Consider the following 17,311-nt stretch of genomic DNA (forward strand, 5'->3'; position numbering starts at 1 on the left):
AATGCTTCCTAAATTACTTTTTCATAACCACAGTATCTGCTTCACATCCGTTTGAATTGTCATACTGCTTTTCGTTTACGTTCCCCACACGTTCGGCAATGATATCTTGGTATCAGATGTAGTTATGCCAAGGAAGCTGGTAAATTTCAGTTCCTATCGTAAAACCAAACAGACACGTAGCGCTCGGGAGAACTTTTATACGTAATTAGTTGCAAAAGCAGTAATTCACCACATATTTTCAATTTTGCGTAGAGATTAGCGATGCCTTTTCCTAATTTCGTAAAATTTAAGAAGGTGGCTTGCTTAGTTCACTGATAACACTGGAGAAACTAATTATAATCGTCGTATAAAGCATATAAATACCGTTAGAACTAGGGTCCGTTAATTATTTCAAGCTTGTTTCTTCAAGCCAGAAACTAACATTTTCGCCACCTATTACATTACATTACACTTCGCATATTGTCGCTAAAGTAGACCTTGTCTGGTACAGTCGTTCTAACAATCTGCGAAACATTGGACAATTCCGTGACACTGGAATTGAAGAACTTTTAGGTTGTGCCAACTTAAGTGTCAGAACCACGATCTCACTGTGAGCACGCCGTAATGGGTGACTCCGGATTAATTTTGTCCGCATGGGTTCCATACCGTGCACCTAAATCTATGTTTAATCTCATTTTTTTAATTTGGTTCTATCAGTGTGCAGCCAACGTGGCCGCGATTTGATCCCGTAATCTCGTGCTTAGCAGCGCAACAGCGAAGCGGCTAAGAAACCACGGCGGGTAATTCAATAACTTTGTACAAGGACTGTAAATAAACTACCGAGAGTAAACATTTATCGTTTGTCACTTACAAAATAATTCTACACTGATGAAATTTAGACTATCCATCACACATTTCACTGAAGAGGCTGGGGAAAAGCAACTATATGCCTTTAATAACGCTCAAAAATTGACTGCAGACAAGTATTCATAAACTATTTTCAAAACACTTAATTAACGTACAGGCGTTAACCTTTTGGTATACGTCCCCAATGCCAGGAAATACGAAACTTCTGCCGTTTTTGTTCCATTCATTCATGCATAGAAATTTTGGAGCGTTTTAACGCCTCGAAACAGGTCAAAAACGGAGGTTTCGCACCTTTTTTCACCGCTAATTGAAACACACTTAAACATTTGCTTGCGCACTGCATATCTTCACACCATTTTCGTAAAATATGATACTGTACAGTTGTGCAGTTCCTTTTTTTTCTGAATTTAGTAAAACGAATATCATTTCAAGGGCTTGTCGTTACATTAACAACTAAGCTCTATGTCTGCTGCACACTAGGATAGTTTGGCTATTCGCTTACATAGAAAATCATCATCAACCCGATCAGCGCTGTTTGTTGTGTTCTGCTGTCTTTTTCCCAGTCGCAATGAATTCCAACCAAGCGAACCACTGTGGAATTGAAAAAAACTAAGATAATATTTAAGTTCGTGAATTGCTCTATTCAGTGACTGCTTCCTTAGGAATCGCGAGCAGGAACCATTGTGTAACTGTCCTCAGACTACGTAAAATTAGTTATAAGTTGAAGGAAAGCAAATTGTGTTTAGAAACGTGCCCTGGGGAAAGCGATGTCTCATACCTTGTTTTCATATTGCGTTCCTTTGCCGAAGGAATTGTTCCTTGAGGTTGCTGCGAAAAAACCAACATTATTTTCTGTAGGTGTGGGATACGTGCCACGTACTCAATTAGGAATTAGCGTTTCGTAAAAGCCATCGTACGTTTTCATCCCACGCTTCGCATTTCTGGCGTGGTTTGCGTATTTAACGTGACTTACGTTTGTGTTTCTTTTTTACATTTGCTAATTTCAAACCAAATTATGTTAACTTACAGTGCAGGATATACGAACAGGCAAAATAGAGAATGAATATTCACATAAGCAGACGAAAACAAGAATGCGCTTGTTAAAAGCCACAAGATAGATTTATGAAAAAACACTGATCAATGATTGCCTCTATCAAATAATTCCTGCGTTAATTTGCTAACAGAGTACAGATGCATTATAATTGCGAACTGAGGTTTCAAATATAAAATACACGATGCCTGCGCATTATAACTATGGAGCAGATCACATCAGTAGGATTACTGTTCAACCGTATTACGTTAACTCATTTCTAGCCTACTTTCGGGACAACCACTAAATTTGACACAACTTTATTGCAAATTTTTCTGAAACGCATTCGTTACTGCAACATCAGTGGTTCATTGATATTTTCTCTTGTATTTGCCTGTTAGTACTGTTTGAATGTTATTGAGCTGCAGATAAGCGAGGCCACAATAAGTCTTCATGCTGTGCCATTTTTGTTGGAAGAAAAGTTTGCTTTTGTTCTAAGGAATACAGGGGCTACGTTGTCAAAGTAAGGAACTACATACGCTGCAGTACCATATCCTATGGCGCATCGGAAAACAGGACGTTAGGGAGATCTATTCTGCTTGGAGCTCAGAAACTGCGAGCGCTTGAGATGGCAGAAAGTGAAAGATAAAGCTTGAGAGAGTAGCACATAGCTGATTTCCTTATGCTTCAACCAGCGATGATTGCTGCAATGCCACCGTAAAACATTGCACTTTTGAATGCTCAGTGGCAGCCTATTAGAATGTTATAGACTGTTGCCTCTACTCATAATATAGGACAGATAAGAGTATTTAATCACATCATAGGCCCTGTAACGTATAATTATTCCAATCCGCTTCCGTCAAATTTACGTAAGCACCGACCCAAGCATTGGGTGTTACGCAGCGTTACTTGAAAAGGCCAATCAAACGCACTTCTCTTTTATAGGATGTCTCGTTGTTTTGCTTTCAAAGCAAATAGCATTGTTTACATTGGTCAACTGGTCTTATGTAATTGACTGAAAAGAGGCGAGTAGTATGCTTAAGTGCAGAGCGATTCGATGGGACCGAGCCAGTGCCGTGAAAACCGATAGACGGATGCGGTGGGTGCTGCCGACGCCTGCAATTGTTTCATTTCGCCTTGCTTAGCCTGCAGTGGGTGGTTGAAAATTGCGGCGGCATGCAATGGAACAAAAAGAACGTCAAACTTATTTCGAATAAGTTTGACAATAGGGTAAAAAAATGCAGCTGCAGTCTTAAAGAAGATCAAAATTTCACAAAATGCAGAATAGGTGTTGTGTACCGGCGTCCGTTAACCTGGGACAACATGTACCTAGGACAAACCGGTCGGTGCATAAACACCCGTCTAAAAGAACATGAACGTTCTCTCGATAAAGCAAACTATTCGTACTTGTAGAACCACTGTAATCTATGTCATTGTGATCCGGTATTTTTAAACACTGACATTTTGTTTTTAGATAAAAACAAACTAACACGTGAAATCACAGAAGCGTTTCATATCAAAAAGTGTGCTGAAAAATGCATAAGCCAACCATCGATTGCAATCCCTGAAAATGCATTTGCATTTTTAAATACTGGTTGAACCTTTTTTTTTTCGGTGTTTAATCTATTTCTGTTTTACTGACGACTCTTGCTGCACATGCTCAGCGCTGATAGCTGGGATACTTATGTTCTATATCTTTCCAAAAATAAACAGTTTCGAGTAAGCGCTCGTGTGTCCCCTTTCACTGTGTACTTGTAAATTTTGCGCGCTAAATATTTCACTATGACCTGTTTAGTAACTTCTATTGCGACGTTCATCATGTCGTCTTTGAATTTCACGATATTGTTTGGGTCAACATTGCTGCTTTATCGTTAATGAGTTTGAGCAATGTTAAGCTATCGTTCACCGGCAATGAGACTATGCGCTGTTATGAGTGCTCAATGTGCAAGGTACTGAAAGAGCAGCTGCGGATTTTCGTAAATTCAACGTAATATATCAGGACTAATATTTTAAATTAGAACACTTTATTCGGTCTCAAAGCGATCCGCAATGACGTCTAGAGTGAGGAGGGGATTACAGAAATTGTTCTGAGACATAAAATATACAAAGCTTAAGAACACTGAAACCGCGTGCTCTCAGTGGCAAACAGCGCTAGCAGTTGAAACATCTTGACGTAGATTTTGGCAGTTGAAATTTCTGGCAATGCAGATATTGCCGCAGATAAGCGCAAGAAGAATGACTGAGTGACCTGGTAACGTCTTCGTACTGACAGTAGTATTCAGCTGCGTTGCTACAAAGCGTTGCCCCTACATTGCTGACGTGCCAAAGGTTCTGCCCAAAATTCATCCCCTCATTTCATTGGAGGTCGTTGTCGAATTATTAAATGTGATATGCAAGTATGTAAATTTCAGTTATGTCGCGGATATTTGGACTTACGTAATTTGGCCGCATGAAAGGAAAGCTGTACACAGTACAATCCAAGAGCTCATCAATGGGTGATAACGTGAAAATGTTCCTTCTCTACTGCACTTCATAGAACAATAAATGTGACAGTACAGTATGTATACTGGAGGACTAAGAATGGATCTCTGTTGGGCTTCTTTGATGCCTGCACTCGCGACACATGGCCACATTGAGTACGTGGTTCCTTGCGTGAGAAGAATTCCTAACTCTAAATTAAGCAGTAATTGCTGTAACTTGTAACTTGCTGTAAATTCGGACTCAGGGTATAAGCGCAATTGCCGTGGTTTTCAGGAGACCTTGTTATGAGAATATGGAAAAAAGTACAGAAATTCTGAAAGTTGTCTACTAAAGCCGAAGCACTGTTTGACACGGCTGTGACTGTATTTTCTTAGTGTTGCTAACTTGCATTTAATTAGTTATGCTCCTCTAGCCATGACCCTTCAGGTGGCAAAGAATGCTTAGCCTTTAGTAGCCAATTCACGGACTTTGTCGCGGCATCAACCTCTTCAATGAAATTGTGCCAATTGAGCAGGAGTGCCAGGCAAGAGCGCCCCTCGGCGGAGCAGAGCGGTCTAAAGCGAACGTCAGCTGCAGCATCAGCGCGTGAGGACACGCGTGAGGGGAGAGTGCATCGCCATGATGCCATGTCACCCTCGCTGTCGCTCTCGCAAGCATGCGTTATGCGCGCATTCCTTGTCTACACAAGCTCTCGCCTGCGTTCTGACTGCGCCTCGGAAAGGCCCAATGTAAACGCGCCAAGCATCTCAAAGCGCTCGCTTGTCCAAGAGGTGTTCATAACGCGAGGGACGCTCAGCTATGTTCTATTGGACATTGGGCCACCCCAAATTGTCAAGTAGGGCCACACCCAAATTCAAGTTGGCCTACCCCTACAATTGACCCACCCCCAAATTTAGAAAGCGCCACCTCCAGATTTCAACTTGGGCCATCCACAAATTTTCAATTTGCCCAAACTCAAACCTATGTTGGCCCACTCTCAAATTTAGGTTGGCACATCCGCAAATCTCAAGTTGGATCATTCCCACATATAGGTGGCCCCATCCCTAAATTTAGGTTGTCCCGCTCCCAGATTTCAAGTTGGCCCATGCACAAACTTTAGCGCCACTGCTGGCGCATTCGTCATTGTCTTCCACAGCTGGATACCTCTATATGGAGAGCTATCGTCTTACGCGAATGAAAGACGGACGGTAAGTTTCTCGTTTGGTAACCATAGAAATGCTTTCGCATTTAAAATTATCGCATGGGGTTTTGCGAGCCAAATGCACGATTTGATTATGATATACTGACTGTTGGGCGTGTTGGTAATCCATACTCAATGAATCACGCAAACGAGCAGGGACGAGAACAGATGTCTGTGTTTATCTATCTCTTTCCTGTTCGTTTGTGTTATGCTTCCTTGAGTATGGAGCACCAACACGCCCTACAGCCAGTACTTCTAAATCATATCACTACCTCTTTTGACTCTTTCCGTGTTCTGCGCTCGTCCGTGTTTCCTATCTCCTCCCTAATTGTTACCGCTATTTTTCCTTGTATATGATTATAAGGCACGCCGTATTGGGGACTATGGAAATTTCGATTTCTTCGCGTTCTTTAAAGCACACTTATATCTAAGTGCACAGGTGTTTTCGCATTTCACCCACGTAGAAAAGCGGTCGCCGTGGCGTGGCTTTCGTCCCGGGACTCCCTGATTAGCAGCGCAACACCATAGCCACTAAGCAGCCACGGCCGGTTGTCTCTGGAGTGTGACAGACGCTACACTCAGGATCCTGTTCTCGTCCAATCTTGTGAAGGTATCGGTGAGTGCACGTCACACCGTGCCGTAATAGGTGAATGAGTGTTTCCTGGCCTCTTCGCAACCAAAGTGGAAGTCGGAATCGCAAACCAGGGGCGCGATCGGAGATATTTTCTTCGATACGCGTTCTGTTCGGTTGCTGCAACGTCACTAAGTGGCAATATGCAAAATTTGTGAGAACGGGGCGGAGAGAGCAGCCAATCAGGAAGCAGTGACCTCCCCGGAAGTTTACTTCTGTCGTTTGTCGTCTGCTTGCAGACAGTATACTACAAAACTAAATGTTTCTCGTCTTCCAAATGAATGAAATCTTTATCTAAAAAAAAATGTATTCTTTCTTCTCAAGACCAAAGACGTTTTCAAATAGTAGTACGTGTGACTACTGCAATTTGTAACTATTAGTTTCTTTGTGTTGTCCCTAGGTGTTGTCGCGCACAGCGATAAGAAAAAAGAAGAAAGAAACTACAGGAAGAGTGGCGCACTTTTGAAGAGGCAGTGACAACATTACAGTGGCTCGCTGGCACCGATGTTGGGGTTGATTTCGCTGTACAACCAACGAATTATTCGTTTCGAGAAACAAAAACAACGCCCGACTTCACTTTCTGTCATTTCTTCAAACGCGTTTCACACCGCCACCCGCAGTCCTCCTTCCTCTAGAAACGCCAGCGCAACAACCTAAGTTCCCAACGCAAGCGCCATTTTCTCGAATTAAACTATGGATTGGATCCAAACGTGCCATGCCGCAGCCGCCGGTTGGATCGAATCCAATGCACCTACGCGCCATGCGAAGCCGTATGATCGCTACAATTTTCCCAGCTTCCATCTGGTTTGGCGCCTAGCAGACGAAATGTTCGGTGGGAGGATGATTGACAGGAGCGTGTCGTCATTTTGACGTCACCAAAAACGTAGCCTTGCCCCGCGGCTGGCGACGTCGGCGCGGAGTAGGCCAATCGCGCGTGCCGGTAACCGAACGAACGCGCCGAACAACCATCTCCGATCGCACCCCAACTTCATGTTTATGGAAGCGCTCTTGCCGAAGTTCGGGCATATGCCGGGTCGCGACATACATGTTTTGATTGAGTGTTGGAGTAAGGCGTTGATGTCAAACCAGAACAGATTAAGCTTTGTAATCTGTCCAACAGTGTGTGCCTTTTCTTTGCCTTCGCGTCAGCGTGCTAATTTTTAACTATACCACAATCGCTACGAATTAATTGCAGCAGGATTGTATGCCCGGATTTAGGCGCTTCAGCAAGCAGAGGCACCATGTCATAAACCAAAGGTCTATGGGCAATTTTACGATTCATATAGCTACGTATGAGTTGCAGCGCCGGTTTTGAGTCACAGGACACCGTCCATTTCTCGAGGCTTTGTTGCACTATCAAGCGGACTGCTTCTCGAACACTGGTCAATTCAGCTTGCTGTTGGCAATGTTGTGTGTCCTATCTTGAATCGTTGCACGATCCCCTTTCCTGGTACCATGTCAGCTGCCGCGGAAGAGGCCTGCGTTACAGAACCATCCGCAAGAACATGTCCGGTCTATATACATGTAAGCATTGTAGCATAAAGCGAAATGCTTAAACCCAGCAAGTGGCATCTTTTGGCCGCGTTCTTTCGGGGACTGAAAGTCTCACCATTGGCTTTACCATCGTCCACACCGCAACTTCCGGTATGTCATGCGGTGCGATGTCGGACGGCAGTATATCTTGTTGTGGCAACGCTGTTTCTGGGTAGGCGGCGGCATGTCCTATGCTTGTTACATCTATCGGTGGATAGTTCCTGTGCCTAGTCCGTAGCCATAGATGCACTCAAACTGACTCTTGTTGCAGGCAAACTCAAACTGGGCGTACTCGCGTCTCTGCAATAGTGCCCAATGTAGAAGCACATTGCGGTAGTCCTACGCAAATTCATGGTACGTGAGTTTGAGCACTTTCAAGGGGGTAAGGCAGATGTACGAATGTGAGAAAGTACAGGGGCCCTGTAGCGGATTGATTCAACAAGAACTTCAGAAATTCTGGGAGTTGTCTACCAAAGCGTGCGTGATCATTGTTTGACTCGGCTGTGACTTCGTTTTTCCTTAGTGTTGCTTACTTGTCTTTCCTAACTTATTCCAATCTACCCACGGCCCTTTCGGTGGAAAAGAATGCTTGGCCTTTAGCAGACAATTCACAGACTTTCTCGCCGCATTCAACCTTTTTAATGCAATTGTGCCAATTAAGCCGCAACGCCAGGCACGAGCGCGCCTCGACGGAGCAGAGCGGTTAAAAGCAAACACCAGCTGCAGCAGAATCGCGTGAATCCTTGTGTGGGGGCCGAGTGCCTCGCCGCGATGCTCTGTCAACCTCGCTGTCACTCACGCAAGCCCGCGTTCCTTGTCCACACAAGCTCTCGACTGCGTTCTGACTGCGCTTCGGTAAGGCCCAATGAAAACACGCCAAGCGTCTCAACGCGCTCGCTTATCCACGAGGTGTTCATAACGTGAAGAACACTCAGAATCGTTCATTTGAACGTTGGCACATCCCCAAATTTTAAGTTGGCCTATGCAAACTTTGCTTGGCCCACCCTTAAATTTCATGTTTACCTAGCCTAAATACAGCTAGGCCTACCACCAGATTTCAAGTTGGGCCACTTCCAAGTTTTCGCGCCACTGCATGCTCGCGCTATTGTCGTCGTCGTCCTCCACAGCTGGCTGGCTCTATCTTGAAAGCGATCACCTTACGCGAAGGAAGGACGGACGGACAGTTTTCTGGTTGGGCGACCATAGAAATGCTTAGGTATTTAAAGGTTGCAGAAGCGATGATTTGGATGGCCCACACGATTTTCAAGATATATGACAAATGACTTGAGTAAAGCTGTCCAGATTTTTTCGTAATGCTGAGATAGCCTTTGATGAAGATGAGCCCCGGCCGATGGTGACTACGAGAAACCTGTAGTGGGCTACCGTAGGTATAGTCTTCCCTTCAATCATAAGGGGTAGCAGGCTATTGATTTCTGTGTAAATGCATGGCTAGACTCTTTGTCGGTGAGAGATGTAGTCCGCAACTGTTAAGGTAAGTTGAAGTTATTGACGCGGCACGCTGTAGCTTGGTTTGTACTTGGTCACTGTCCATATGCAGATGACATGTGCGTACACAGAGACCTACACTTTGCTCAAGAGTACTTTTAGAAGTTCCCCCCAACACGAACAATATTAAATAAATTTGGTCTCAGTGCATCTCCTTGAGGCACCCTACGATAGATGGCATGGTTCCTTGTATCACGTTCGAAATTTCTAAAGCCAGCTAGTAATCAAATATTTTGTTAGCTGTAACATATTATCCGGCCATCTATTGGGATGTCGATGAATAATGTTGCTTGAAACTAAGGTTTTCTTATAGGAAATACTTGCGCGATTTCAATGGTGAAACTACAAACAATGGTGAAAACAAAGAATGATCAAATAGGAAAATAGGTGAAATGTTATAATAGGGTCGCTTACCTTCACACTGGTTTCAATATAGGTTAAATTATGACGCTTTCCGTCAGCTGGTATAGGAGTATATTTGATAGATGACCAGCATATATCTTGTTCTAGTTTTGCATAACCGTTCACATCAGAAAATAAGATGAGTCTGTTCTTCCCGTCCAGTAACTGCGCATTGAAAGCAATACATATTCTCACAGAACGTGCAGTAACAAACGCGTAATTCACTGTACTTATAACCAACATCCTTACGTAATCATTTTGTCGCTTTGTATGATCATATATCTTCCTTTACCCTAAAATATAATGGGCTGTGCTCATGATAAAATAGGTATTTAGCTAATGGCCTAATCAATTCTCTAGAAAATTTATGCGCTTAGGCACAGTGAGTACTTACGGTAGCGTTTCGAGCACAGTTAGGCAGGCAGCACTTTCTGGGACCATTTTAGGGGAGACCTGACGCTCTCTGTTAGAATTATTTTTCAATGACTCGAAGTAAGCATGACATGTTGCAGTTAGAAATGATCTCATAAATTCATTATTGTGGTTGACCTCCATGAGTTTCATTTCCTTGCTGTTTCTCTGTCTTACAGGTGAAGTCTTGTAAACAATCAGTGGTTCTTAATCCTACCGTAACTACAACGTCAACACACAAGGAAAAACGCCATTATAAAGGAATCGTGATTATCGAGTAAAAGAAGCTCACTAAGAAAGACAACCATATTTTATAACTCGTTTTAACGGTTTTGTGCCTCTGTGACAGTTTCAATGTAGGAATGGTAAGTTGAAGCGAAATAAAAATGGGCCTTGAGGCACCCCACGATAGACGGCATGGTTCCTTGTGTCACGTTCGAAAGTTCTAAAGCCAGCTAGTAATCAAATATTTTGTTAACTGTAACATATTATCCGGCCATCTATCTATTGGGATGTCGACGAATAAAGTTGCTTCAAACTAAGGTTTTCTTATAGGAAATACTTGCGCGATTGCAATGGTGAAACTACAAACAATGGTGAAAAGAAAGAATGGTCAAACAGGAAAATAGGTGAACTGTTATAATAGGGTCGCTTACCTTCACACTGGTTTCAATATAGGTTAAATTATGACGCTTTCCGTCAGCTCGTATAGGAGTACATTGCACTTAGGAATCACAGCTTATTTCTTCTGTGTTTTTTGTGGCTTCAGTATCAGCTTGCTTTATGTGTGTATAATTAATTAAAAATCATGTCACTTGGTTTACCGTGTTCTTTTACGCCATTTCATAACGAGTGCCCCGAATTTGACACCCTTGGTGCGGTGAGGTAGCTTAGGAGGATTTATTTGCAGTTGCTTGCTCGTAACTTCACATGCTTTGCACGGCTGCGAATCGCAAAATACTCCACGTCGTTTATCAAGGATGACTGTGAGTAGCGCTGACTGGTCTCCCAGGGCTAACCATATACGCATTCACACGTACCCAAGAAAGTTAACGGCAGGATGGCCAACTCATAAGCCTCACGGCAAAAGACCGCAGGCAAAGCTGTCAAACAACACTCAAACCACTCATCAAACCATAGTGTTACGAAACGCAAGTCTCGATACTAACAGTGTTTTTGCACCGACAAGTACCCAGCAAAAAAAAAATAAACAGTAAACACAATGATAGCGGCCACCAGACAAGTCTATCGCCGAAACTTTGTCTACGGGTCAGATGCGTCGGCTACTTTTACACGATTTGTCGAACGTACCAGCATAACCTGTGGTGATCTGGTACCTTCTAAAAGATGTCTCACTATTCTCCCGGCTCATACAATCTACGAGCACAAGGTTCAGTGACTGCATGGATGACATATCATTAGAAGGAACAATAACTATAGATAAAGCTGCGATGCATGCAGGGGCGTCTTGAGCACTGAGTGGTAACCTTAAGCTTCTAGCCCGTAAAATTTGGTGGCCGGAAAAAACCTAAACAAGTACGCATGTCACTATTTCAGAAGAAAAGTGTTTTTATGTCGTATGTCAACAACAGACGAAGTGGTCTCGTTTGAAGGGCTTCAGGCACATTAAAGCTGTAGGTCACAGCTTTTCGCCTCGAAGACGCCAACACACTTATTCGAAAGTAAAAAAAAAAGTCATACTATAGGTTTTTTCGTCACCACTGTTGCGAGTTGCTCATCTAGCAGCGATGCATAAGCAGCTGAACTGCGAAAGATGACATGGCCGTGAGAAGAACTCCAGCTAAGTTATAATTCGAATTCGAGACTCCCTGATTGCTTCCTCTATCAGTTAGCTAACTGCTCGCGCAAAGTAATTCCAAGGATCGACTGCCTTCTGAACTACCAAGGGGCTATTATAATTCTGCGATAGCAGCACCTAACCCGGATAAATGCCTGTGCGAGCAGATATCCTTGCGTCATGACGAAGCCAACGTTGCTTTTTTGCCACAAATTGGTCTCTTCGCTGTTGTCGCGTGCGATTCTGACTAAAGAGACTCCGGAATGGCGAAACGCAGCCTTTCCGTCTTACTAGATCTACAACACTGCGCTTCTACAGGCACTGCTGAGCTTATCGAGGAGCACACGGTTGTCACGGGAACCAGTTTCGGCGAATAGTTCCAGCTAAGCGAAACACGGAAGTTCATAAATTACGGTAGTGTACATAATGCCAGAGGATCCAGTACGCTCACGGGAGAGCGCTCCTAAAACCTCATGGCAGAGCATCGAGGACCGTGGAGTGTCCAGCCCTCCCCTGTCCCATTGTTTCTATTCTCGGTTTTTTCTGTTTCCTCTAAGACTAGAAATTAAAAAATGGATGGATGGATGGAGTAACTTTATAGAAAGGTCCTGCGAGCTACGGGGCGCAAGGTCCCATAGAGCGGGCTACTCCCACGTTGGGACCGGGAGTTGTAACTCCCTGGCCGCATCGTGGGCTCGTTGGACGGCCTAAAGCTGCTCCGCCAGGTCCGTGCTGCGTAATGCGTCTTGTAGCCTGGCGGAGTCTTGATCCTTGTTTGCGTGGGTCCGACCACACGGCCAGAGCAAGTGATGTACGTCTAGTGTTCTATGGCAATTTTCGCAATATGATGTTTTGTATAGGTCAGGCATGTACTGGTGGAGTCTGTTCTGCGTGGGGTACGTGTTTGTTTGAAGCATTCTGAACGTCAGGGCTTGAGGCCTGGTGAGCTTATTGTGAGGTGTGCTGTATATTCTGCGGTCTAGATAAAAGTGCTTTATGATCTCGTTATATGTGGAGGGAGGGTCCCGATTCTCGCTGGGATGGTCACGACCAGAATAGGGGGCGTCGCGGAAGGTTAGGTCTCGCGCGCTCCTGTGAGCCATCTCATTTACTTCGAACGGCTGAATTAACCAGTAAAATTGACAGTTGAGCAAGTTCATATGCATCTATAGTGAATTCTCGTGGTCTGGCTTAGTTCACTGATGCCTTTATTATTCAGTATGAGTCATGCTTTTGTGCCTCCCTGCTAGTATTTGCAGAGGCAAGTAATAGACGCCGCAGCCGCCAATCATACGGATATGAGTGCTGAGGTGGCGTTGGCGCAAAAGCTGATGTTTAACGTTCCATGATAAAGTGAAGGTAGGCCTAAACAACAAGGAAAGAGGCGTGAAATGAACACCGCAAATGCTTACCTGTCCCAAGAATTTAAAAGCAAGGAGAACTGTGCACTCCCCACTACTTAGAAAAGCCTAACGTGCATTCGTTGAATGAGTTTGTGTTGAACACACTGCCATCCCGAAGCACCAAGTGATCACTGAGCCCAATAGGCGTGCGGCCGCATAAAAGGTGTGCGGCCGCACACCTCTTGTGTCTCAGAGACGAAAAGATGCCATTGCTCACCATGTCAGTGGAAGGGCTGCAAAAACATTATTCAATGTTCGACTAATTCATAAACGTCGCCAATTTCGATGGTTAAGAAAGGGAAAGGATGGCCCCTACAGTTTTGTGGTAGAGCTTTCTAAGAAAAGATAATTGCAGTAAACATGGATGGAGCTGAAGAACAGTGTTAAGGAGTCTGCCGCGTCTCCGTGTGTGAGGTGTATTAGAAAACTGCTGCACAGAACACTTTGTGCACGCAGTGGCGGGAGAACTAACATCATTTATTGATGCAAACCACTGGGTCAGAAAGTAAGTATTGTCGGCGTTAGTTGAGCCCTTATAATTCTACAGGTTTGTGTGTGCATAGGAGCGGACATTTAATACGCTGGCGAAAGCACAAATAATACTGTTGTATGTTACTTGGTGGTGTGGTGATTTTTCCTTTTTGCGGCAATATTTTCTGAACACGCAGAAAACCCTGCAAACACCGAGAAGAAAGGGGGTTAACCAAGGGGCCCGATTTTTATTAGTCATATCATAAGAAGTCAACAAACACTGACACCAAGGACAACATAGGGGAAATTACTTGTACTCAATAAACGAAATAAAGAAACGCTAAATTAATGGAAATTAAAGTGGATGAAGAAACAACTTGACGCAGGTGGGAACCGAACCCACAACCTTCGCATTTCGGCAGAGCATCGCATGCGAAATGCGAAGGTTGTGGGTTCGGTTCCCACCTGCGGCAAGTTGTTTTTTCATCCACTTTAATTTTCATTATTTATCGTTTCTTTATTTTGTTTATTGAGCACAAGTAATTTCCCCTGTGTTGTCCTCGGTGTCAGTATTTGTTGGCTTGTTATAAAATGACTAAAGTTGTACAACATGACAACAAATTATCTACGCTGAAGAATGTACTAAATGCAGTCGTTGACGCCCTTAGAATATCGAAAAGCGGTACTATCGCATGCTGGGTTTCTTTTGCATGGTGTGTGCTAACATCCTCGCTTGGTTCAAACAGAACTTCTCCACGAAGTGTCTATGAAACAAGAGACCCTGTTTGTCAGTTGTGTTTTGAAGCGACCGTGTTTCAACCTATTCCCTTCGCCATAGAGGAATAAAATCACAGGAGCGTGAAGATTCGCAACAAATATGACTGAGACGTTCTCAATTGCTTCTTGCAGTAATTAGCGCCGAAAATGAGACGAAATTAATAGAACTGGAGGCACACACAATCACTAGTAATCTACACACAAGCGTTGTCAATTCACGTTCTTGTATACCTAGACTTTATTCAATCTAGTCCCATCATTCTGCACTAATCACCAGAAAGGTTGCCGGGCCAGCAAGGCTGAATCTTAACGCTTGTCATTCAACGCATAATATGGCATGTGTAACGAAAAGAAGATTACAATTTTAAAGGCTTTTAAATTCTGTTGCATTTTGACAACATATGTTTGATTTTGTGACAGTAAAGCTCAATAGACGTGCTAGTAAGTCCACAGACGCGCCAAAATATTCGATTGGAAGGCAATTTTTTCAATAATATCTCACCTTTCGAGCTATCTCCATATCACGCCTCTGTTGTTCAGAGATGGTTCCTTCAGGTGCTACGAAACAGAGCACAGATAACATCGAAGTGTTAAATAGAAGTCCGTGCGTAATGAGGCAAGTAGACATTGATGGGTATGCGTCCGCACACTTGAACGCATGCGTGCGTAACGTATTACATTTTTTAGAAATAGTTTTAAATATAGATTTACAAATTTTATTGTAGAAAACACTTCTTCACGATATCGTTACCATGCAAAAGAAAGTATTGCACGTAGTGAACACTTTAAAGGGAATGGCAATATACAGTGCAGGGAATGATGACCTATGCTGTATACCAGGGGGGGGGGTGTATTCTGTAAGAGTCCACCTAGTGGACTGTCCATTTCGGCCGCTCCTGATTGGCTAGGCCCGCTCGTTTCCTCCTCTCTCGTACAGCTGCATCCAACCAGCAGCGGCAGAAATGGACAGTCCACTAGGTGGACCCTTATCAGATACCACCCCACCCCGCCCCTCAGGTTCTTTCAATGCTTTGCGTCTGTTCACAAAAGTTCCGCGTAACGGTATGGGAGAGCTTCGTATAGCACCCGCAGTGGAGGCGCCGCGATGCTGGCGCAACTAGAAAGTGGATGGGAGGAGACGCCGAATGGATGCCACAGGCGTTCGGCGCGTTCTGTGTCTGCCTGCATTGGCATGTGAATATTGTCGACACAGGGTGCAAACCGCCACCCTATTGCTGTACAGTGTTCAGAAAATTAAACGCGAAAAATTTTGAAATAACTATAATGCCTTGCTTCATTTCCAGGTTCACCTGCGTTTGCAACAGGGGCTTAAACCATAGCCCTTTCAGTCATGGTGTCTCCACCAGGAGGTGCGACTTTCTTCGTTGCCTTTTTCATTAAAAAGCGATGGAGTAACGCTACACACTGGTGCAGCTACTATTGGAGACAGAAATAGACGTAATGAACGCAATCTGATACCAAGTTGCGTAGTACACCTGAAGAGTAAAAATGTTTAAAGACGGAGGACTGCACGTTTCAAGGAAACTCTCGTTTGTCGGTGTTGAAATTTCGCGTTTACCGCAGGATCAATCATTCAGAACAGGTAGAAACCCGTGTTTTATGTAAAAAGGAGCAACTTTTTATGAAATACAGGTACTCAATACACAGTGTTCTCTTACTGAATTGTTTTGACGCTGTTTACACCCGCCCCTCCACCGGGAGACGCTGTGACTTACCCTTTCCTTACCGCGCAGCGAACCATAGGCACCGTGCAAAAATTTAAACCTATCGACACTTTTTGGACTTGTTTAGCCTATGGAAGAATTAAATCTTTAGTATTGCTTTTATTTTGAGTGCGGCAATTTTTAAATAGGGTACAAAGGTTGCCGTGCTCGCTGTTTCATCGTGAAGATGGTAGATGGTCATGTTTCTGGACCATAGCGAATGACGTCAGTATAGCAGCTATGTAGCGTACTTGAATGGTTGTCCGGATATCATTGACTCTTAGTTCGATGCACATTATTATATTTTCGTTCGGCCGATGCTGACCCGCTCAGCAGCGCGGATAATTGTTTTCTTATTTAAGAATTTTGACTGCGCTGAAATTTAGCACTGGTTTTTTAATGTCATTCCTCAATAGCCCATTTTAAGTCACCGCCCTTCCTCTAAACGTGACGTGAGTTTGTGAGGCACGATGCGAAGGACTACTAGCATCAGCAAGTCAAAAGGCCGTTTCCGTAGAGGCGCAAGTACGAGAAGAGCGTGGCGAAAACAACGGGGCCACTGCCAGCATTGCGATGTTTCCCTTTGCATCACAGATGAGAAAGACTGTTTATTCCAATAGCACATTCGTTGAGCTCGTTGATGCGCCACTCGCTCAACCTTGAATGAGTAATATCCCGCCTTTGTGTAAACAGCAAAGCGTACTTGCGAAATAAAGATTTAGTATTGAGTCACTAGTGTACATATGAGGGCTCGACCTAATTTCCCTAACAACGTTCTGAGACAGGTTAACTTTTTTCTTCAGACTCTGGACACCTAAGGATTCAATTGCTGCCAGTTTCTAATTTTTCTTGCAAAATATCATTATTCATGACAGAAGGAGTTAATTGAGTTTGTACACTTGGACTACTCCATCGTTATAAATCGACCACAGAGCAAGTTCACGTCTTACTTTCATGTAATTAAGTGTTAAAAACCTGAGCTTCACAGTAACAAAGCTTAGCGGCTCCTTAACCAACCAATGAAATGGGTGATTACTAGACCAATAAAAAACTAAAATCTAACATATGTAATTGAACTACATTAACTAACTAAACTCACTAATGCGCAACGTAACAAA

The 17,311-nt window shown here is 43.7% G+C and overlaps 1 protein-coding gene across 2 annotated transcripts in view; it reads right to left on the minus strand.

Moving 5' to 3' along the window:
* The window catches only part of LOC142568140 (uncharacterized), a 113,008-nt gene that overhangs the window by 19,740 nt on the left and 75,957 nt on the right, over positions 1–17,311 (minus strand). For both annotated transcript variants that reach the window (XM_075678211.1, XM_075678210.1), the window contains exons 5-7: positions 14,972–15,027; positions 9,622–9,774; positions 1,625–1,674 (exon numbers count right to left, since the gene is read on the minus strand). In XM_075678211.1, coding sequence (XP_075534326.1) covers positions 1,625–1,674; positions 9,622–9,774; positions 14,972–15,027 — 259 coding nt within the window. The remainder of the gene's footprint in view (positions 1–1,624; positions 1,675–9,621; positions 9,775–14,971; positions 15,028–17,311) is intronic.

Source organism: Dermacentor variabilis, unplaced genomic scaffold (assembly GCF_050947875.1).
Source record: "Dermacentor variabilis isolate Ectoservices unplaced genomic scaffold, ASM5094787v1 scaffold_17, whole genome shotgun sequence".
NCBI lineage: Eukaryota > Metazoa > Arthropoda > Arachnida > Ixodida > Ixodidae > Dermacentor > Dermacentor variabilis.